This window comes from Peromyscus californicus, unplaced genomic scaffold, assembly GCF_007827085.1.
Source record: "Peromyscus californicus insignis strain IS unplaced genomic scaffold, ASM782708v3 Scaffold_4__1_contigs__length_199733344, whole genome shotgun sequence".
Lineage (NCBI taxonomy): Eukaryota > Metazoa > Chordata > Mammalia > Rodentia > Cricetidae > Peromyscus > Peromyscus californicus.
In genome coordinates this window covers 117,794,702-117,818,149 of record NW_026294562.1, presented here as the reverse complement: position 1 = coordinate 117,818,149, position 23,448 = coordinate 117,794,702, and the positions used below count along the sequence as shown (strand labels likewise).

The 23,448-nt window shown below is 48.8% G+C and overlaps 1 protein-coding gene across 9 annotated transcripts in view; it reads right to left on the bottom strand.

The window, feature by feature from the left end:
* The window catches only part of Cemip (cell migration inducing hyaluronidase 1), a 160,898-nt gene that overhangs the window by 16,915 nt on the left and 120,535 nt on the right, over positions 1–23,448 (bottom strand). For all 9 annotated transcript variants that reach the window (XM_052762101.1, XM_052762108.1, XM_052762104.1 and 6 more), the window contains 10 exons: positions 22,832–23,041; positions 15,126–15,331; positions 14,055–14,124; positions 12,434–12,562; positions 9,467–9,552; positions 8,547–8,678; positions 6,384–6,419; positions 6,146–6,301; positions 3,480–3,660; positions 2,083–2,298 (listed from right to left, as the gene is read on the bottom strand). In XM_052762101.1, the coding sequence (XP_052618061.1) occupies positions 2,083–2,298; positions 3,480–3,660; positions 6,146–6,301; positions 6,384–6,419; positions 8,547–8,678; positions 9,467–9,552; positions 12,434–12,562; positions 14,055–14,124; positions 15,126–15,331; positions 22,832–23,041 (1,422 nt within the window). The remainder of the gene's footprint in view (positions 1–2,082; positions 2,299–3,479; positions 3,661–6,145; positions 6,302–6,383; positions 6,420–8,546; positions 8,679–9,466; positions 9,553–12,433; positions 12,563–14,054; positions 14,125–15,125; positions 15,332–22,831; positions 23,042–23,448) is intronic.

Sequence of the window (23,448 nt, the reverse complement as noted above, 5' to 3'; positions counted from 1 at the left end):
CCTTCGTATGGATCCCCAGTACCTATGTAAAGGCTGGCATGGCTGCATGCATCTGGGGGTAGTCAGAAACAGGTAAACAAGTTCTGGGAACTTGCTGGACATCTAGCCTAGTCAAAACAATGACTTCAGGTTCAGTGAGGGAGCTTATCTCAAAAAATAACGTGGACAGTGGTGGAGGAAGGCATCTGTTATTAACTTCTAGCCTCTACATGTGTATACTCAAGCAAAGCACACAGACACAATATATACATATATGTGTGCAACACACAAACATACACACACACACAGACACACACACACACACACACAGACACACACACACACACACACACACACACACACACACACACACACACACACCCTGTTCAGTTCTCTGGCTCATCCCATATTCATAAAGTGACATCTCTGCAGCTAAGAGACCTTTACACCAAAGTGCAATGATGTGCCTTTGGAAGGAACATGCTCTCTTCTCCTCCAGTTTTATTACATAACACACACATATATATCATATGTATGTTATGTAAGATGAAAAGAGAAATCCCAACACTGTCCATCTTACAGGGCTGTCCAATGCATCGAAAGACACACTCAAGTATCTTGTAAGCTTTCTGATGTCTACTGTGGTAATAAGAATGCCTGCCTTGTAGGATGGCCAGGAGGACATGACCATCACATACTTCCCTCCGGTCTGGCCCAACTGGCCCAGGTGCCTTCTTTCTAATCTGACAATTTTCTCTGCCCTCTTTCCCCTCATTAATTAATTAATTAATTCATCAGTCATTCATCCAAGTAATGGCAGTAATGGTCACAGGATCATGGCAATTATTTCAGGTTGTTACACTCCAGACAGTGTACAGCACTGTTTCATGTGTTAGCTGTGGGTCATGTGTGCCCACTGAGTCCTGTACATGAGGACATTGTGGTCCACGAACCAGTTTTAAAATGCAATTTTAATTCATTTAAATCTCAAAATGCAGACCTGATCACGACATTAATCAATCAATAAATCTCAAAACAAGAGCAGTGAGAAAGAGTTTTCTTCTTGTTAAACACAACTTGATTGTTGTGGTAGGTCTCTGTGTTCCTCTGCTGAGAACTGACATTTCAAAAGAAATGGGCAATGAATATTCAATTCAAATGAATATTCAAAAGAATAGAGCAATGGCTCAGCAGTTAAGGGCACTTGTTGCTCTTCCAGAGGACCTGGGTTCAGTTCCCAGCACCTACTTAGTGGTTCACAGTCATCCATAACTCCAGTTCCAGGGGATCTGGCACCCTCTTCTGACCTCCATGGGCATGAACATGGTGCACAGACATACATGTAGGCAAAGTACTCATACACACAAAATAAATAGTTAAAAAAAGAAGTGGGCCGGGCGGTGGTGGCGCACGCCTTTAATCCCAGCACTCGGGAGGCAGAGCCAGGCGGATCTCTGTGAGTTCGAGGCCAGCCTGGGCTACCAAGTGAGTTCCAGGAGAGGCGCAAAGCTACACAGAGAAACCCTGTCTCGAAAAACCAAAAAAAAAAAAAAAAGAAGTGGACTAGAAATATACAATATATGTGGAAACTTGAAGTCTATGAACAGAAAAAAATTGCTCAATAATTTTTATATTAACTACACATTGAAAGGATAGTATTTTGAGTATGTGTAAAATATTGCTGAATTAATTTCTCATTTCTTTTTTCCTTTTAACATGACTACCAGGAAAGTTATGTCTTGCATTATATTTCTATTCCTAAGAAAGGACAGGAGGAGGGATTTTATTACTATCATCTGAAATCGTTCCTAAAGCATCATTAAAGAAGCTCAGCTTTTAGCTCAAGTTCACACGTGAGGACACTGAGGCTCCCAGGGTGTGAGCGGAAGGTCAGCAGTTAGTAAACGCTACAATCTGATGTGAAGCATCCCAGTGCAGTGTTTGGACTATGGAAATCCTGTGGAATAGGAGAGAGGGTCGGAAAAGGGAAGGAAGGGAAATCCTGCATTGTTCTTGGCCCAACACAGAGCTGGGCACACACCAAGCTCTCTGAGTCCTTGTCACATGAGTGAGTGAGCCAGTGGCTCAGGGTGGCATCCCCACCTGTGCGTAGCGCCCACTGCAGATGGCCCCTCTCCAGTCTGGGACGTTGATGCAGTCCGGGTGTCGAACCAGCCAGTTGTCATCCTTAGTGAGGTAGGAGCCGGGGTACTCCGACACAGAGCCGTCCACATCGTGGAACACAGATGTCTTGTCCCCATCCATGTCCAGCTGGTTGAACCAGGGTCCTGGCTCTCCGAAGAACACTCTGGAAGTAATCTGAACAGAGCCCAGGAAAATAAGACTGGGCCAGAAGGTGAATGGAAACTGCAGCCGTCATCAGACTAGGGCAAAGTTTCTAATTTCCGCTGACATTACAAGGCAGCCAGACGGAGGCTGCCCTTGGGCGCTAGAGGAAACCGCATGGCTGACCATCTCATGGAACTCGAAAAACAGTCAAGAGTGCCACTGTGCCTCTACTCTGAAAACTATCGTACAATTTTGGCTCTGCTCACTATAGATTTGGCTGCTGTAGGTGGCCTTGGAGGCTGGTCTGATGGAGGAGGGGCTTAGGAGTGAGTAAATGTGAGTGTTCTGCCAAGTGAACTCGGGAGGAATTGGGGGGTTAGTGCTTGTATGAGAAAGTGTGTACAAACAGTATGTAGGGGTACCTGTGTGTGAGAATATGCATGAGCCTGTGAGTGTGTGCGGTGGATTTAAGGAGGACAGCCTCACAGTGCAAGCCATTGGACATCTCTGCGACTGACCTCCTACAGGCCCTCAGGGGTCTGAGTGAAGAAATTAAGTAACTTAAGTTCCCTGTCTTCTCAGAGGCCCTACCAGGGATTGGGCAGAAGGGCAAGGGCAGTAGCAGGAAGAAGGAGGAAGAACTGAGGAGGAGGAGGGCAGGGAGAGAAGTAGGAGGAGGGCAAGGCTTGGGAGACCACAGGCTATAGGTAGTGAGAAGCAGCAGGCCCCACAGGCAGCCTTGGCCTGCTCTTCTGACCCTCAGCTCCTCCACCTTCTCCATCCACAGCCAGGAGGCTCCTGTTCACATTCTACTTTCAGGATAAAGTTAAACAACGTCTTCAGAAGACTTTCCTCAGACACTGCTGGAGTTGTGAGATGTTCTGTGCCAACTCAAGTAGCCTGGTCACAGCATCCAGTGTGGCAAGGGTCTGGAGGAAAGCTTGAGAGCCCCGAGTTCATCTCTAGGTTCTCACTGGGGTACAGATCAAAGGCCAGGGGGCATTCACCCCGACTTGACCTTTTTCTGTGACCTGAGCTTGTACTTTTCCAGTTTGGGCAGAGAGAAAACTGGGACATGGTCCAGCCTGCTTGGAGGAAGCTATTCCACCCTTGTGGTGGTGGCAACAGCTCAATCTCCAAGCCGTGGGGGACATGTGAGTCATCATTCAAAGCCTGGCCATGCCAGAAGCCTGTCCTGGCACCATACTCACCGGGACATCCTCAAAGGCAATGTTGGTCACATTGTTGTGGGGGCAGCTTTGCCAGGCATTGTTTAGGCGGAAGGCCAAGGCACTAGTGTGCCGGCCCTCCAGGGCTGCGAACTTTCGGAAGGTGCAGTTTTGGATGTTGATGGGACCATCGTAGAACTGAATTCCTCTGATTGGAAAATTCCTGTGCAGTTAAGGAAGTCAGATGTCAGACTGTGTTGTTTGCTTCTCTGGAGGTGAATGTTAAGAGCTTTTCTGAGTAAAGCCATTCCCAATCCCCACCTCCAGCAACTCCTTCCACTGAGAAACATTAAATCATTTAACTCACTGAGATGGCATGGATGGGCACAGTGTCAATGAAAGAATGACTGCTGAAGATGGATGATGTGGGATGTATTGGCTGGCTGGTAGAAGATGGATGAATGGAGGGGTGGATGGAGGGATGAATGAACCAATGGTGGAAAATGGATGGGTGATGGAAAATGGATGGATGGTGGAAAATGGATGGATAGATGGACTGGGTTGGATGACTGGGTAGATGGATGCTGGCTGATAGGCAGATGGATGAATGCATGTTGGGTGGATGAATAGATGGAGACATTGTAGGTAGATGGATGATGAATGGATGGATGGTAGGTGGGTGGCTAGAGGATTGGATGAATGGTATGATGGACAGCTAGTTGAATGAATGAATGAATGAATGAACGATAGGTTGGTAGATAAATAGCTGTCTATCTAGTTGCTGGCTTAGGGACCTCTGTTTAGACAGTTTCTCTACTCTTCCCATCAATGTGTCTAGTCACTAGGAAAATACTGTAAATACTTCAAGAGACTGCCAATATTCTGTCCCTCGGGAGAGGAGCCCTGTTAGTCATTATCGCCCTAGTTTTGGTTGCTATAACAATTTAATCAGATTAAGATCCAGATGAATCTCCTCCGTAAGCCTATCAACCGGCAATGTGCTGGGCTTGGGAAACTGCAAGGGACAGAAACACACAGAACGGGCAATGATAAAAAGAACTACAAGGAACTTTGCAAGCATTGCCAGAGGCAAAGACCACTCTTGCTGGAAAAGCAAGGCCACGGATTGACACAGGGCCCCTGAGAACGCTTGATACTGGGGGAGCAGCAGGAAGGAAGTGGGAAGAGGTGGCAGCCGGGAGACATGGAGGGACCAGGGAAGAGTTAGTGACATTGAAACTTCACCCTTGCCTGGCAGGGAGGAGGGCCTCAGAGGTACCTCTCCCATTTGCTTGAGACTCTTGAGAAGGGCATGGGAAAAGATGGCCCATGAGGGACTGGTCAGATAGCTCGGTGGCCTTTTTCAGGGCTGGTCGCAAATCTAGGCTTGTCATTTTCGAAGCCTAACGTGTCACTTATACCCATGTCTCTGCTTCTGGCTTGGTCTCCTCCTTCCCCTTCCACAGGGAACTTAAGGAAGCAAGGGAATGAGGATGGAAAAGGAAGCATACAAAGTATCTGTCCCCAGAGAGAGGCTGTCCCCAGCTGTCCCTCGTCTTCTATTCAGGCTCCCAGCTGTTGCATATGCTTCCCAAGAAAGTCTCCACTCACCCCCAAATCTCCTTGTGTTTCCATACTTTTGTGTTTGTAACTGATGATGCCGTCACTTTGAATCTGGTACTCATGGAGTGCGTCCATGCATTTTTCCAGTTAAGGTGTTCAGGGTCGGCACATTCTTGCTAGTTCTACACAAATCACATGCTTCAGATCCTAATCTACTTCTTTTCAGGCAGAATATACCTTAACTAAAACTGCATGGTCCTTTCAAGGTCTCTCCTCTCAAAGGCAGTGTGAGGAATCCGCCTGAACCTGTCAGGCTACCATAGACAAGATCACCTCTGGAAGTTACCGGAATATCCTGTCCCTGGAGGTTGGTAACCTTCTAGAAAGAAATTCTAGAAATGCAGACTCAGACTCACTTGTAAATTAAAGCGTCTGTTGTGTCCCTTAAAATGGAAGCAAGAGTTCTTAACAGCTTGGCTGAAGAAGAGCAAGCAGATGCCTCTGAGTGTGCCTCTAGGGCATATTTCAACCCAAGTGTACTCAGGTTGAAAGTTTCAGTCTGTGTATTTCTGTCCTGATTGTAGCATCAGAAACCATTATTTCTACAAAGAGAAAAACTAAACTGATTCTAGGGCCTAAGTGGAACAAGCCTTGCCTCTCGTATGCATGGCACCCTTGAGATGTGACCAGCTAGGGATGGTCTGTCTTTTGGTGTAAGATTCTAAACTGTGTTGGACGTGGCTGCAGGTTTGGTCACCTCTGTTCATCCTCCTCTAAGTGGACGTTGGCCTGGTTGCCTCTCTGCCATACTCAGAAATGAATGAAAGACTTCCAGTGAGTTGTTGCGGGGAGTCAGACTCCCTCTTCTGGACACCACATTCCCCTGAACACTCACTAAGACCCTATTATGCACTTGATGGTTGTGTACTTGTTGGACTTCTCTCTCCTCATTCCTGATTTCATCCTCCCTCAGGTTGTTAGAGAGCAGAAAAATTCAGAGTCAACACAAAGAAGTTTCCCGCTAACTTCTTTCTTTCCATGGCTGTGACTCAAGTCACACACATACACACACACACACACACACACACACACACACACACACACACACACACACAGAAGGGCGGTTCCCACCATTGCAAACCTACTGGCCTATAGGAAGGGTCCTTCCACTGTGGTCCAAGCCACCCGGGCCCCAGATCCTGTTGTCCATCATTTCTGTGCCCACGTTGCCACTCTCGCCCACAAACAAGCTGTTCTTTATCTCCTGCTTGGAGCCATCGTCATATGGGAAGGTTCCGCCACTGCAGAGAGGAGAGGTGGGGGGGTGAGATGTCCAAATATAAGCTCCCACAGAAGGCCAATCACAACGGCAGTCACTCTTACCTGGCCAGGGTCAGGCCGATGCCATTATCAGCAAACCTGGGGACAAGAGCAGACAGTCAGGACATGCTCTCACTCCACAGTCAATGAGGCTGTAGAAGGAAAGGCCGTTCTCTGTCCCTAGAGTCTAACTGTGGACACTGAGGGGAAAGTTTTGCTGAGGAAAATTGTTAACTTTCTACTCTACACAGAAGATGGGTATTCTGGTTCCTCTTCACAAATTTGGGATTCCTTGGAATGTCTGGTGGAAGGAGAGCTAGAAGATGTACTCCACACTGGCAGGGGTCCTCAATGTTCAGCATTTGGGGGCATGGAGCATTAGCTACAGGAGAGCTGGGCCTCAAGGACCTCCCTTGCCAGCCCACTTCTGGCTGAGCCCCCGGAGCCTGTGGAGTTGATCAGGAGAAATGGAGGGTGGGGGGCTTTCTCACCCTCAGGGCCAGCACTGGCTGAAGGTGGGCTATGTGGAGACTACTCTCAGCCACAGTAAGAAACTCAAATAGCGAATTTCCAAGTTCCCTCAAAGCCAGAGAGGTTCTGACCCCGAGAAGGGCAAGAATGACCCTCATAATTACACCATGCTGATCACAGCTGCTCCCCAGAAATTCTGCATGCTTTTAGGGTCAGCATGACCAGGTTTCTGGAGGCAACTGGCCCTGCCTCATGAAGGAGCTGGACTGTTTGTTCCTCTTCTCCCTTCCTGTCCAGGACACCTCAAGGGGCTTATCTCCCCTAGTTGCTGTTTTCACCCGCCATCTGAGGCTTCTTGAATCTCCAATGGCTTCATGCCTCCTATAAGCCCAAGGCCAGGTCTTACCCTGGCACGGAGGGCATAATTCCCTGCTCCCTTCTGTGTCAGCCACACCGGGGTGGTCCCGCTTTCTACAAGCTCCCTAGTTCCCAACACACTTCACACTGAGCTCCTTCTTCCTCTTCAAAGATCTATCCATTCCAACCAATCCGCCAAGGCTCATCTAGGGTACCAGGCTCTCTTGTTCTTTTCTACTCCCTGTCCCCAGCTTTCCCTCCTCCCTGGTATCTCCTGGAGCTTTGCTATGGAGATGTAGCATGCTCATGCTCTACTGTGACCCTAGGGACATCACAGACATTCATAGCTTCCTTCTCCCCTTATCTGTTAGGGACTCTAAGACCAAACATTTGTCCTATCTTGTCTTTGGAAGATTTGGGGCATTTTCACTGTATACTTTATGAGCATCTCCATCTCAACATGTCTAAAAACAGTCATCCACCCATGTCTGTTCTCTATGCTGAGGGCTGGGGTTCATCCACACTCTCCTTTTCTATGATTCTTCCTCACCTGGACTGGAGTGTGGTATTCCATTTGGTGTTCCATTTTCATACCTCCAGTAATCTCTCCCATCCTTGCCTCCATCCAGATATACTGGAACCCCCCACAAACTCCTACAAACCACACAGGGTAAATGCTCAAAGTCCTGGAAGAGACTATTCTGTCAGCTCTAGACCATGTCAACTCTGTCTATTTGTGGGACCTCAACCATAGTTCCAGCCAGACTCTGAGCTTCCTTAGAATATCTGGTGGAAGACAAGAAGATCCCCCTCATTCGCAGGGTGCTCCATAAAAAGCAGAAGGAGAAGCATGTTTGGCATTAGACTTCTAGGGACTTTACATCATAAATCAATGTTTTGGGCCCTTTTTTGTTGGTTTTAATGTCTAACAACCTTAAGCATCAAATCTCATTTTTACCACTCATTAGCTATGCTATATGAGAAACTCACTAATTGAGCCTGAGTTTATCATCAATGGAGCTAAGACTGTGCATTTTTTAAAATTTGCATTCTTGAGAAATATATCGAGGAAGAAATAAATCCAAAGTTTAGGCACTCAGTGAGTGCCCAGCACCGTGACTCCTGTTTCCCTTCCTGCACTGACCAGCCATGGACCCTGAAAACGAGAGTCCTCATGAGTAACTCAGCGTTCAGCACTGTGGTGAATCTGTCATGCTGCTGTGGGTTTTTTCCTCCCCTGGCCACAGTCTGCTGCCATCCTCTGCCCCTGTCTTTCAAGTGGGGGCAGAAAGCTGAATGTCGGTATGTTTAGGATCCTCTGAGCCTTGCTCACTCTTCAGTCTGGGGAGGAGTATGGAGCCTCTTTTGTGGCAGTGTCAGCTTCCTTTGCAGACTCACCGGCAGCTGTCCAGCCACACATCCCCACCCCGAAGCCAGGCTCCGTGATCCTGGTTCTTGTAGGCGGTGAAGTGGCGGATGATGGCCGGCTCCCGGGGTTTCAGCGGGTCTGCGTCCTGATGAGGGCTGTACCTGGAGCACGGGAAGACATAGGTGGTATTCCTTCTGGCCTCTGTAAGCTGCTTGTCACTCACAGGTTCCCAGATACCTCTGACTCAACAGAAATCCACTGGCACAGTGGGCTCTGGCATGAACACTCTGAGCTTTCCCAGAGGCAGAAGATTCCATCTCTAAGGCCCAGCTCCTTGCAGGAGACAGACAAGGGGTCCCACTTTTGCTAATGACCCTGAAGTTTTGACAACAACTTTATTTTCTTTGAGAAGGGTCTCACTATGTAGCCTCAGTTGGCCTAGAGCTCACTGGGCAGACCATGCTGACATTGAACTCACAGAGATCTTTCTGCTTCTGCCTCCTAGGTGCTGGATGGAATTAAACTTGCACACCACCCTGTCCAGCCTTGACGGCAACCTTTTAAAAGCAGCCTCTGGTCTTCAGCTAAGCTCTGGCTTGACTCATCAGCTTGACCCTCAAAGTCCTTGCCATTAAAGTAGCAGTGAATGCTTCCTCTGATCATCTGTGTATCCCAGCCCAACCTGTCACAGCTCTGGCCATTCCTGTTGTTGTATGGTCCTGGCTCTGTGGAGGGATCTGGAAATTGCTAGGAATTTCAGTCTCCCTTTGGCTACTGGAGCCCGTACTCTAATTCAGACTTAGTTTAGACTTCTAGCACAGTACTGTATCTCAATACCTTGCTCAATGCCAGCCAGCCAGCACTCATTAGGCGAAGGAATGCACGGCCGGAGCAGAGGAAAAGGAAGCAAGTTGAGAGGTCCCAAGGGACAAGTCGTCCCATGGGTTACCTGGCAGAGATGATGGAGAGGAAGGGCCGCTTGTCCTTGGCGGAGGCCTCAGTTGTCTTGACTCCATTGTCTATGATCATGCCAGCCTGGGAGGGAAGGACACATTAGCTACCACTGTTGCCCACAGCCATCTTCACACACCAGCCTAGACAGGGCTTCCGAATATGCCGGTAAACCCAGTGCGATTCTCAGACTGTGTCCATGGGAGTAGGGTCTACAGTGAGGGATGAAGGAAGCCCGCCTCATCTCTGGATCTCTCTGACCAGATGTGGGACATGGTGAACTGTGTGTCAATACAGAAATTGGGGTCTAAGACTGTCTAATATGGGTTCATATAGCCAATTCTACATACAGAACTCACGCTAGTTTGGAGAGTTTCTATCCCAGACCCCCAAACAAGGGCTACAAGTATGCGCTCAGAAATGTCACAGACTTTCAAATGAAATGCTGAACTTGTCTCTCTTTCCCCTGACATTAGTGACATCCTACAGCCTGTCCTGGCTCCTGCTTAACTTGAGGAGAAAGGTTCACTCTTTTTGAAGGATTTTTTTGAGTCAGGGCCTCATATAACCCAGGCTGGCATCAAACTTGCTATGTAGCCAAGGATGACTTTGAATTTCTGATTCTCCTGCTTCAGCCTCTAGAGTGCTGGGATCATATGTCTGTACCATCATGTCTAGTCTGTATGCAAACCAAGGGCTTCGTGCATGTCAGGCAAATACTCTGCCATCCCAGCTACATCCCCAGCTCTGGGCCTGTTTTCTTTTGTTTTAATTTGGTGCCAAAGTGGGAGGAAATGGAGGCTGCAGTTCTGTGGGCCACCATTCAATCCCTCTCACTCCCAGATCCCCTTGGCCTCTTAGGAGGGCTTGTACCAGTTTTCTTTTCCAAGCTACTATTTATTCTCTGGCTGGCTTTAACTTAACTACAGTGATGACAGGAGCTTTGGCTCTGGGCTCTATTCTCACGGACTATGACACTGGCAAATCCCTCACCTCTTTGGCTAGTCACATCGTTATCTGTAAAGCTAGCTGGTGGCACCTGCTTCACAGCGTGGCTGTGGAGACTGAATGAGGTGCCTGAGACATGACTCCATAAGGAGGTTGTGGTGTCAAGCCTTCCTGGGTAGGAGCGCCCAGGATGCAGGCCCTGTGCTCAGAGTCAAGTTGGCCCAGCTGCAGATTCTCTTTACCTTCCCCCAGCCTGCCTCTGACGTCAAAAGCCCCTCCTGCCTTTATAAGTGCTAATGTCCACGCCCCCCCCCACACACCTGTGTCCTTGACTCTGACTCACCGTCTATTAGAGACGTTACTCTTTTTCTATTTTATTAAAGTTTTCTTTTTTAATTTATTTATTTTAATGTGCATCGGTGTTTTCGCCATGGTGTTGGATCCCCTAAAACTGGCATTACAGACAGTTGTAAGCTGCCATGTGGGTGCTGGGAATTGAACTCAGGATCTCTGGAAGAGCAGTCGGTGCTCTTAACCTCCGAGCCGTCTCTCCAGCCCGAGATGTTACTCTTGACTACATTACTCCCCTTCCCAGCTTCCTATGCTACCCAGTCCCGTGAGCCCTCTCTTGCAAGTAGCAAGCTTTCTTGAAGCCTCAGGGATCGGTGGGTCCCAATAAGAAGCCAATGTGGTTTCTCTCCTTCTCCAACTGTGACATGGTCTAAGCACCTGCCTCTGCATGGGAAAGCACTGGCCTCCACAAAATGCCTCATCAACAGCTCCTCTATCCACAAACTCCCCTCCACACTTCTGCCACTGCCTCTGGAACTGTCCCCCTGCTTAGGATCTGAGATATGATTTAGGAGGTGACTCCTCCTCCCTCCCAGTGGCTCTCTCCTCAGCACTGGCTTTTGTCCCCTTACCCCCAGGTTCCAGCACAGATCTACTCTGAGCCTGATTTGCTTCTTTTGAGTTTTCTCCCAGGTTCAGTTTTTGTGGAACAGGCTTTGTTTGCGTGTGTGCACGTGGAGACCAGAGGTGGATGACAAGGGACTTCTACTGTTTTCTATTATTGTTGTTGTTGTGGTGGTGGTTTTGGTGCAGGGTCCTTCACTGAACCTGGAGATCACTGGCTAACTGGCTGGCCAGAGAGCCTTTGGGATCTGCCTGTCTCTGCTTTCCCACCAGTGGAGTTACAGACACGCACTCTTGCTCTCCTGCTTGCACAGCAAGAAATTTAACACTGAGATGTCTCCCTAGCTCTCTGAAAACCTTTTGTTTGACCCTGAATGTACTCATCCCTCTCTGGAAGCCCCAATTTCCTTGTCTGCACTGTTAAGAACTGGACCAGATACCATCCCGACATCCCAAAGTCCATCTTGGTCCACAGAGTGGTGCCATCTTTAATCTCAGCCTTGCCCCCAAACTAACAGCTCCAGTCTTAGCTATTGTCTTTATGGGAAGGTTCTTGACCTACTGAAGTCCAAGTCATCCCAGTCCTTTCCCCTTTCACTCTAGTACCTAGCTTGGAGCAGGGTACACAGTGGTACTCAGAAAGGGTGCTCAACGAAGGTGGTCAGGGAGTCTCTTATTTTCCACCTACTGACTTAGCCCTGCACAGATGGAGTCACCCACTTCCCAGCAAGAAGGGAGAAAGACCAGGATGCCAATGCCATCTCAGAACTACGTCCAAACTAGTTTATGGCGAGGCCTTATAGTCAACATCACTGATGCCCACAAACGCATCACAAAAATCAAACCCGATGTCCAACCCAGCATCCTCCAGGAGGGAAAGCTGAAGTGAAGGTACAGCTTGCTCCTTCAGTTAGGCAGATGCTGTGAATGACGAGACAGACCCCCAAAGGAGACTCATGGTGAGTGGTCAGTAATCTGCAGACCTTGGAAGGCTGTTCTCGGCCCATGGTAAGAATGTAGCTTTTCCAGGCACTAGTCATCTGCAGGATGGGGCAAGGGAATGAACAGGCTGGCTATAGCAACCCAGCATGGAGAGACTTACCCGGTAGTTAGAATGTGCTCGGTTGTTGTGGAATTTCCCCAGTGGAATGTGCTCAGAATAACCTGGGGAGTACATTCCCACAGAGGGGCCCGTCGGCACATGGTGAAAAATGAACCAAAATCCAGTTTCCTGTTGGGACAGGGCATGGGAGAGAGTCACAGAAATTAGTGTCAGTGAATTCCTGGTTGAGTGGCCCAGGCTCTGGGAATGGATGCAGCACTGTGACCAGAACAGGCCATCAGCAGACACCACCAAACATACCTGTGTGGTCCAGTGCTTGAATGGACACCACATACTACCAAACATACCCATGTGGTCCAGTGCTGGAATGGACATCACACAACACCAAACACACCCATGTGCTTGACTGGACACCACACACCACTCAACACACCCATGTGGTCCAGTGCTTGACTGGACATCACACATCACCCAACACACCCATGTGGTCCAGTGCTTGACTGGACAAAGGTTACTGTAATCTGTAATTTGGCTACTTGCCAGCTCTCACTCTTCACAGCCCCGCCCCATCTGTCACATCTGAATGACTGGGTAACTGTAGAGGTTAGACTCCTGATGGATAGAATTCCAAATAGGTGGTCTCAGCTTTCCTTGAAGATCTGGAAGCTGAGGCCCAGAAAGAGCAACAAACAGGCTCAGGGTCAAGGCCCCAGGCAAAACCAGCAGCAAGGGAGAGCCGTACAGAGCAAGGCTGTTGGAGCAGGGCATGGTGCTTGTTGCCTAGCTACCACCATCCAGCTCTTTGGCGCTCTCGACACACTAGGTCTCCCTGCTGTAGCTTCCTCCCTAGCCCAGGGTGTAGCCTTGATGTCAGAATCACATGGTGTTAGTCTACAACACTGATGTGTCAGGTACCATCCAAAGGCAAAATAACTCATTCTGTAAAGAATTACTGAGCATAAACTGCTTAGTACTCTGGGATGGTTTGGATATGGAGTATCCCCGACAGGCTCGTGTGTTTGAATACATGGTCTCCAGCTCGTGACTCTAGCTTTCTGTGTGCAACCTTTAGAAGAGGGAGACAGACTGGAGGAAGTGGGTCATTGGGGGTGGGACTTGAGGATTATAGCCTGGCTCCACTTCCTGTCTTGTCTTTTTTTCTAAAATGGTTTTTAAAGTTTTAATGTGTGTGAGTATTTTGTTTATATGTATGTCTGTGTATCATGTGTATGCCTGCTGCCTACAGAGGTTGGAAGAAAGCATAGGATCCCCTGAAACTGGAGTTATGGATGGTGGTGAGCCACCATGTGGGTGCTGGGAATCAAACTCTGATCCTTTGCAAAAACAAGGACTCTTAACCATGGAGCCGTCTCTCTAGCCCCTCTTTCTGTTTCTTGATCCACCCGGATGTGAACAAGCCACAAGTAACTTCTGCCACCATGCCTTCCCTACTACTGTGGACTGTGTTCCTTTAAGCCAGAAGCCAAAATAACTACTCATGAACGGTCACCAGGGTTAAGAAGTGACAGACAGACTGTCATTTTAAGCCATGTCATGGGACTCCCCAATCTCCAGTCCCACGGAGGAGTAGTACTGAGCTCTGAACACACACATTTCCAAGGCAGCCTCCACCAGCTCCTCCTTGCTTATTCCTGCTTACCTCGGACCCGGCAGCTGCACAGTTGATGAGGTTGTTGTTGGGATTGGCCATCCAGAAAGTGGACACAGCACTGCAGGGAGAGGAGAGAGGTTGAACAGTGTCCTGTAAAGGGCTAGCAGCACTCTGCCTGCTGCACAGGGTGAGGAAGAGTCTCTTGTCTGAGATTTGAGAAATCGGTGTATCCACTGGAGGCTACATTTTCTCACCAAGGACAGGTGCATTTAAGCTTGTGCACTGTTCAGGACTGCAAAAGCTAGATGCAGCTTGTGCTTCCACAGATCAGGGATGTGAGCCCAAGAAAGTAAGCCTTTCTAAGGAAGGCCATCTGTGCAGGAAGCAATGTGTCTCTATCTGTGTCTCTCCTCTGTCTCTGTCTCTCCTCTTTGTGTTTCTCTCTCTTTCTGCCTCCATGTCTCTGCATCTGCCTCTGTTTCTTTCTACGTCTTTACATTCTGTATCTCTCAGCCTGTTTCTCTGTTTTTCCTGTGTCTGTCTTCTGTCTCTCTGTGTCTGTCTCTGTTTTCCCGTCTGTCTGTCTGCCTGCCTGTCTGCTTCTGTCTCTTTGTCTTTCTGTCTGTATTTTTCTGTCTCTCTTTCTGTGTGTGTCTCTGTTTTCCTCTCTGTCTGTCTGCTTCTCTTTGTCTTTCTGTCTGTATTTTTCTACCTCTGCCTTTCCGTGTGTGTCTTTGTGACACTGTTTGTGTCTCTCTCTGTCTAGAAAGAGATTCTTGCGGTCAGGCTGATGGGCACGTATTGGGAGCTGATGTGGCAGCTGCTTCCTGTCCACAATGATGCCATGTGGCATAGAGCCACAGGTGAGCCAGAGTTCTCCAGACTAAACAGTGCTAGTGAGGCTCACAGAGGAAGAAGGGAGGAGGGAGGAGGTGGGGTGGAGAAGCTGCTCTAGGGACCTCACTCTGAGAAATAGGCAGAGGTGAACAGCAAGCTTTGAAAGGTCCTTTTAAAGGTCCTGAGGCAGGACATTGAATGATCATGCTCACCCTGCGCCCCCCACTTCCTCCCCCAGACCCAGGTGTACGGAGTATCTTACAGTACTATGCACACACTTACTTGCAGTCCTGCCTGGGCTTAGGAATGTACCCTGGGTACGAGTCCTCTGTGATCACTTTGCACATCCTGCTGTCCCGATCCGATGGGAGGAGAGTTCCCGACTTAACCAGGAGGCCAAGGCAGTGGTCAAAGGTGTTGCGTTCCTCTGGCCCATCTTCAGTGAAGAAGCAGTGGCCCAGAGAATTATAGCCCACAACATCCTTGATCTGCAGGGTCAAGAAAGGAGCTTCACTCAACACCCAAGTGTGCATGTGTCCAAATATTCATTCAACAAGCATGAAACAGTGCTGAACTATACCAGGCTTGAGTAGACTGGGGGTGGGAATAGGGGTGGAGACAACCTTGACCCCAGGCAAAAGCCTGAGGGTGGACAAGGAAGAGAAAGAGAACTCGCCGGGCGGTGGTGGCGCACGCCTTTAATCCCAGCACTTGGGAGGCAGAGCCAGGCGGATCTCTGTGAGTTCAAGGCCAGCCTGGTCTACCAAGTGAGTTCCAGGAAAGGTGCAAAGCTACACAGAGAAACCCTGTCTCAAAAAACCGAAACAAAAAAAAAGAGAACTCGTCTGGTTGAATGTGCTGGGGATGAGGTTTCAGGGGATAGGGAAAGGGATGAAATATCAGAAGTGTGTAGGTGGTTCAAAGGGAGACTCAGGCCTATGTTCTAGAAACCATTCTATTGAGCTTGCCAAGACATCCTGAGTAGGGTCTCCAGCGCCTGAGTGGGGGGCAGGGCAGCTCCCCCAGGAGACAGCACCACAGCAGGTCTGGGGGACATTTCATGAACATCTGCACTAATACACTTTGTTGGTCCACGAAACCCACCAAGATACCTTCGTGCCTCAGGCTGCAAATCAGGGAGGGCTGGTAAAGCCAGCTACCGGGCCACCTTCCCAGAACCAGGGTGAACAGAACACCAGAAGGCTACTGGGCTACCTTCCCAGAACCAGGGTGAACAGAAAATCAGAAGCCTACCGGGCCACCTTCCCAGAACCAGGGTGAGTAGAACATCAGAAAGAGCATTTTGAAGAGACATGGTGAGAGCAGAGTGTAGTCTCAGTACCAGCACCAGGAGGCTCTTACACCAGCCTGCCTACCTTGTCAATCACTACCACAAAGCTCTAGACTCCACCTCCATCATCTCCAAGGCCTCAGAATCCTTAGAGAGCCCTCTCCCGAGCCCGAGTTCCCTGTTCGCACCAGACACTGATGACAGTATCTCTCCCACATAGGCTCCTGCTTTGGCTCCAACACCCCAGAGAGGAGATGCTCTTGGCTCACAAGGTGCAGTGGGCAAGGGTGGAAGCACTTTGCACATCTTTACTGTGTTCTTCCATCCCTGACTGTCCAGTGACTTCATCCAGGGAGATCTTCCCCGCTTCCCTGTGACCTCAGATCAACCCACACCTCTTAAGGCGCTGCCACTGTGCCAGGAGCTGGGAAATCTGCACGCTGTCCAAATGCCCTTGGCACTGACTGAAATACCAAGGCCATGCCCTCAGCCCTGGTGCCACTACAAGGGACTGTCTTTCTCACTGTAGGGCATTCAGTAACCTTGGTCTATCCCTGACAGATGCCAATAGCAACCCCACCCACCCCCTCCCCCACCCCACCCCACCAAGCTATTTCCAGACTTTCATTGCTCTAGTCCACTGAGCAGGAGGGGGTGACAACAGTGTCACCAATGAGAAAGCATTGATCCAAGGTGAACACCCCAAGTTCCTCCAGGCTCTCACACGGCAGGTGCCTGCTCCCTAACTGCAGAGCAGTCAGCTCTTAGAACCATCCCACAGCAAGCAAGCTCCACCATGGCCGAGCACCGGCTGGTCTCTTAGACCTTCTCATCTCTCTGTGGTCTCACACAGTCCTCTTGCAGAGTTTTGTTTTAGAAACAAAGGGACTGAGGCTGGTAGAAGCTAAGCAATAGTCCAAGGCCACAAAGTCCAGTAGGCAAAGCCGTGGCAGGGACATTCTTTTTTTTTCAGGCCTATGTGTTCACTTGTAAGGGAAGACCACACCACACTGCCTGCCTACACCGGGCAAGTTCCCTGCCTCCTACACAAGCGTCCTTCCTTTAATCTTTAACAACAGGCGAGGGCGTGACCTTGTAGCCCATTTACTCCTTCAATGGACATTTCAGTCAATGCCAAGGGCATCCAGTGGGATGCTTCCTTCTCGTCTAGTGAGTAATGAAAGCACGTTATAAATAGCCCTGAAAGACAAGCCCGGGAGGGGATTCGGCTGCTGTTGCTGGCAGAGACCTCTAAGATCAAATTCAATGCCTGGCTTTGCAGAGGAGGAAACCATGCCCAGGGAAGGGATGTGGGTATCCCAGGGAATTTGGTACCCTCAGAGTCTCCTGTCTTCTGCCCACGGATCTTTCTAACTTGTCCTTCACTATTTGCCATGCACTTTAGCTCACATGTTCAGGAGCCCTGCTCTGAAAGCCAGTGAATGAGTTGGGGACATTTTTCTAACAAAGGCTCAAGGAAGAGCTGGCCTCTAAGATCTGTGAGAGGTGTTGTGAACAGAAAGGGCTTTACCAGAAGAAGGAAGAGAAACAGCTGCTGCTGTTGGCTGTCCAGTGTCTTACACACGTTAGCCTGTTTCAACCTCATCTCAATGGATGCCACTTGATCTGGATGTCCCAAGCCCCTTCCTCTGCAAGGACCGAACTCAGACTTGATCTCCATCTCATTTGAAACAAAAAGCAATCTGCTATATTGAGGAAGCATTGAGTCTCACAGAGCCAGGGAAAAAAGAGGACGAGGGAGAAGGAAGGTCTGGGGCAGGAGAAGAAGCATAATTCACATCTTTACTTAGCCACTGACTGGCTCTGTTACTCACACTGAGTACCCCTTGTGTGAGAGAGGGATGCTAAAAACATTTTCAGATTGTTTCTCCTTAGAACACGTCACAGGATTGACCATTAGTTGTAATACATGGATGGATAGATAGGTGGGTAGGTAGGTAGGTAGGTAGATGATAGATATAAATGGGTGATGGATGATAGATAATAGATTGGATAGATAGATAGATAGATAGATAGATAGATAGATAGATAGATAGAAAGATAGATAGTGATAGTGTGTACATAGAGAAATAGCTACAGATGCTAGGTAGATAGGTAGGTAGGTAGATAGGTAGGTAGGTAGGTAAATAGCAAACAGATAGTGGTTGCATGAATAGATGGATTGGAAAATAGAGATAGGCAGCTAGGTAGATGATGGATGCATACAGATAGACATATCAGCAAAGTAAATGTTCTCTTTCTCTCTCTGTCTGTTTTTCTCTCTCTCTCTCTGTTTCTCTGTCTCTCTCTCTCTCTCTCACTGGGGCTGTCCTTGTATGCTAACCAGAAACAATGTGTAACCCCTGCCATTCATTGAGAAAACTAAAACTATATTTCCCTTTCTTTCCTGTTGATAGCAGTTCATGATTCCTGGAAGCTGTTTTAGGTCTTTTACTGTTGGTCGTAGGGTCTGGGCACGAGATTGTAAAGGAGAAAATATGAAAGACTCAGAAACAGCTGTCAGCTATTGTTTCAACTAGTATGACCCTCGATTTAGTTGTCATTGGTGGTGGGGGCGGGGCGTTGCTAGCCCTAGGGGCGACTAGCAGTGAGCAGCACTAGGTTCAAAGACTGTTCTGTGTGTGTCAAGATATTCTGTGGTCACCCCAGTCTGAACTGGCTTCCATCAACAACCTGGATGTTCTAAGAAGAACGATGCCTCAATTAAGTGAGCACAAGCAGAAATTAGTGATCGGTTGACTCTCTGGATGTGCAGGATGCCACTATAGCTTCCATCAAGCTCAGACCAGAAGTGTTTCTTTAAAAAACTGCCTGTGAGGAACATGTACAGTCTCTTTCCCCTTGGCTTTGTTCCCCAAACAATATAGGATGCCAACTGTTTATTAGGCATTTACATGGCGACGTAAACCATGTAGAGGTGATTTAAAGCATGAAGAAGTATGTGAACAGGTTCTTTGCAAATACCAGGCCACTCTATACTGGGACTTGAAATGAAGGGTTTTGGCACTCTCAAGGGGCTCCTGGTACCAAACAGGATGCTACTTACTTCTGAAGTCTAGGGTGGGTATTGTGTGTGTGTGTGTGTGTGTGTGTGTGTGTGTGTGTGTGTGTGTGTGTATGTATGTGTATACACACACACACATCAGCAAGAAGCCTCACATCAAATTCAGTCATTTTAAAGAGAAAATTTATTTCCAAGCTTCTGCCATTATAAAAAATTTAAAAATAAAATTCCTGAGGAGGAGCTGGCCTTGGAGCACATGCAAAGGTCATTTGTTTTGCAGTTCTTAATGAGTTTTTGAATATGCAAATAGAAGTTGAGAGAGGAAACAGGACAAAACACTACCTAAAAAGGGAAAGAATGCTTCCAAGGCTGTGCAGGGGAGGTAGGAAGGGGTGGGGGGCCGGCGAGGATAAAGAGAGGCAGAGCTCATAAGGTCAGGGTGCTGCCTGAGAGAAAGCATGTGAGCTGGAAAGGGGCAGTGAGACCAGAGGGACCTGCTGTTCCCTTCCACGTTGTCAATTTCTGCTCTGATCTGGAATGTTCTCTAGCCTCCTTTCCTGTACCTCGGTTTCCCAGTGGAGCCCTGGACCAAGGTAGCTTTGGCGAAAAGGAAAGAAAATCTGGGTCCTCCATCTGGGCTCAGGTGGAGAGGAAAGAAGACAGCAGCCACACACCTTGACGAGTGAGAGAACACGTTCAAAGACACCAGAGAAGGGGTGAGCCAGAGAAAATGGAAGCCTCTCCCACAATCCGCAGGGCTGTGCAGCTGGCAGAGGAGATGCTGCATTTCCCATCATGAGCTCCAGATATCTTTACTAGAATGCCAAGAGAAGGGTGTGGCCCCCAAGGTAGAGAGCCTGGGGACTGAGTGGATCGGCTGGCACACAGAGCCGTACATGGCAGAGCCTGCGCGAAAGCAGTTGCAACCTGCTGGAGACATCTTGATTTCATACCGCCGTCGTTTATAATAAAGATAAACTGTGAGCAAGTCCCCAGGTGGGAAAGGATGTACTTTCTTGGCTCTGTCTCCCTGGCTTAAAGAAAGGAGATAGAAGAGAGCAGAACTCACACTGGAGTCTTTTGTACCTTCTGCTGCAGGCCAGGAATGTATTGATTGCCGTCCTAGGATTGGTCAAGGTCCTGCCTTAGAGCCTGAAGTACCCATGAAGATGCACTGAGCCCATTTCCCTGTGGCCTTGCAGAGAGTGTATGTAGAGCCTCTCCTTGGGGGAAATTCTTCACCCTACTACACCTGCTAGCATCTTGAGGCTAGTGTGCACAGAGGCTCCTTCCTCTCTGCACCTGCCAGCACCTTGGAGCCTGGTAGTGCTCCATGCTACATTGTCAGAAGGACACCCTCAACAATGTTACTATCACAGGAGATATTACCACAGCCTCACTCTACGGACTCAGAACAGTGACTTAGTAAGCTGGGAAAGCAGTGTGAGAAAGAGGCTTTGTGACCAGATGAGGGCAGGCATTGCTAACAGATCAATCAATCTGGTGAGGTTTTACTGAAGACCCTTCCTAGGTGAGCATGCATTGGGACTTTTCAAAGTGTCAGGGAGGGAGTACATTCACTCAGTTTTTGCCAAGAGCATCTAACTACACCAGCCCTACTTTTTGGTGGGGGCATATGCTGCTATCTCCCGGAAGCAGAGATGTTTCCACAGAACACATAGAGACGCAGCGGCACACAGCGCTACTGCTATTTACTGTTCTCTCGAAGCGCATCACTTGTGTTATCTGGTTTCACCCTCGCAACAACCCTTTGAAGCTGACTCTATCAGCATTTTCACTATGCACTGGAGGAAACCGAGGCCCAGGACGTTTCCATCAGTTCCTGTGACTCTATGCTCTTGACTTTTGGGCTTCTGCTGAGACCCACAACACTGACACAGGGAAAGAGCAAAGAGACGCATGAGCCGAGAGAAGGACAGAGGTTTGCTAAACTTAGTGGCATTTTAGGGTCGTATTGCTGAAAGCTGTCCCCAAAACTCAGAGACAAGCAGGAGTCGAAGGGCTTGTATTTTTGTCAGAAGAGGGAATTGGTTTAAACGTTGAAGTAGAAGGAGCTGGAGAGGTGGCTCAGTGGTTAAGAGCACTTGTTGGTCTTGTAGAGGACTCAGGTTCGGTTCCTAGCACCCAGGTTCCAGGGATCTCATGCCTTTATCAGACTTTTGTGGGTACCAGGCAGGCACATGATATATATATATATATATATATATATATATATATATATATATATATATATATATATATATATACACACACACACACATTCCATGTAAAGATTCATACACATAAAATAAAACAATCTTTTTTTTAAAAAAAGTGAGAGGAAGGGGGTGCTGCCCGAGTCAGGCTGAGGATGAAGGAAGCTGACTCCCAAGGATCGGGGTGCACAGGCAGAAGACAGGGAAGAGCTGTGAGCAGGCCCCCTAGACACTTCGGGACCTGCAGGGTGCTGAGACACCTCTCGGCTCCATACAGCTAGGGGCCCTTCTTTCTAGTGAGCTGGCATCTACTTGTCTGGGATCCACCACCTCTGACCAAACCACTCCCATCCCCCGCCGTCCCCATGGCCTCTACAGTCTAAACCATAATCACACCTTTGTCTCTATATTGCCTCTTTTGGTTCTTTCAGCTGAACTCTCTCCCCAAAAAGTAGTCACCCACTAGTAAACCCTTCAATGCAGGCAGCAAAGGAACGCACATCCGTGTGAAAGGCCAGCTCCCACAGCAGCCTTCTGGAAGGCGTACAAATTCACATTCCGAGAGCATTCAAAGCCAATCTGTAAAACTTCAGGTCTGCCTGGGATATGGCTGCTGCCTGCTTGGCTCAGAGAACCAGAGACCTGGACACCGTCTAGATGGCAAGCAGTGCAATTTGATTCCATCTTGGAAAGGCTGCTCCAAGGCTGTGCCTCCAGATCTATCAAGCACAGCTCAGAACTGAGTGGTGGTAGACCCCTGAAGGGCCACCAGATTAAGATTGTAGCTGGCACCTCAACTGTGCTGTAGCTGTATAACAAGGGAGCTGAGAGATGCTCCTTCCCAACTTGGCAGCTGACATTCCTGGGAGTTTACAGTGTTGCACAGATTTGCTGGTTTGGGCAAAGCTCTCCAGGGTTCTCTTCTAAGACCCTGACTCTACTGTGGGTATCACTGACTCATCTAATTATTCCAGGCCAGATCTGGGGGTAATAGGGTGCCTTAACTCACTGTCTTCCCTTTCCTACTACAAGTCTCTTGATTCCTCCACCTAACTGAATTGACACAGACTCCTGGGGATGCCCCCATGCCAGCTCCAGAAGTCTGTATCTCACTGAAGGGTTGGCTCTCCATTCTGTCCTGGTGAGTATCCTGCATGCCTGCTCAGTTCCCCAAAGCCAGCCTGTTTTGTAGCAATACCTGGATTCCCTGCTCTGAAGATGGGCTGCTAGGATAATACAACCAGGAATGTTTCACTCTCATCCTCTACCCAAGCCAACTAAAAGGTAACACTGTGTTCTGCAGAGCTCAGGGAGGAAATGGAAGACCTGACTGATTCAGTAGTTTGTCCAACTTCTCACCGGAAGTAGGTGAGAAAGCACAGCACAAGATCTCCCCCCCCCCCACACACACACACCCTAAGTTCCTAGATAGGATACCCTTCCAGCAGGCACTTACCAACAGGCCATTGGAGCCATGGACAGTGACGCAGCGGGAGAATGTGTGGTGGATGGAGAGGTCCCTGATGTACGTAGGTGGGTCATAGCCTCCCAGTTCATCCAAATCTCCAGCCAGGTGGAAGTGAATTGGGTACTGGCCTACCAGCTGCTGCCCCATGTACTTTAGCTCCACACCCTCCAAGTGGGCTGCTTTAAATCCCAGAGCAAACTGCAACAGGAGAGTGAAAGTTAAAAGAGCCCCCAGGCAGCCCTTGATCCCCCTAGCCCATGCCTGCATCCCCAGAGGACAGAGGTATTACCTTCCCAGTGTTTTGTCACAGAGTACCTCCTGGGTACTCAGTAAATCAGAGGCTCTGTACACATGGATGAGGATGCCCGGCTCTTCTTACACTACGGGAGTCCAGCAAGGCTTTACAAGATGCTGCAGGATAATGGACTCTTTGGATTGGAAGTGCCCAGGACAATAGCTAGACTTGTTTTGGTCTTCCTTTACCATCTCCATAGCCACCCATGAGGAAGACATATGCTTACGGGGTGGGGATGACAGGAAACACGCCCTAGGATGCTGGAGAGTGGTGGACTCAGAGTGTCATTGTTTACGGTGTGAAACCTTCT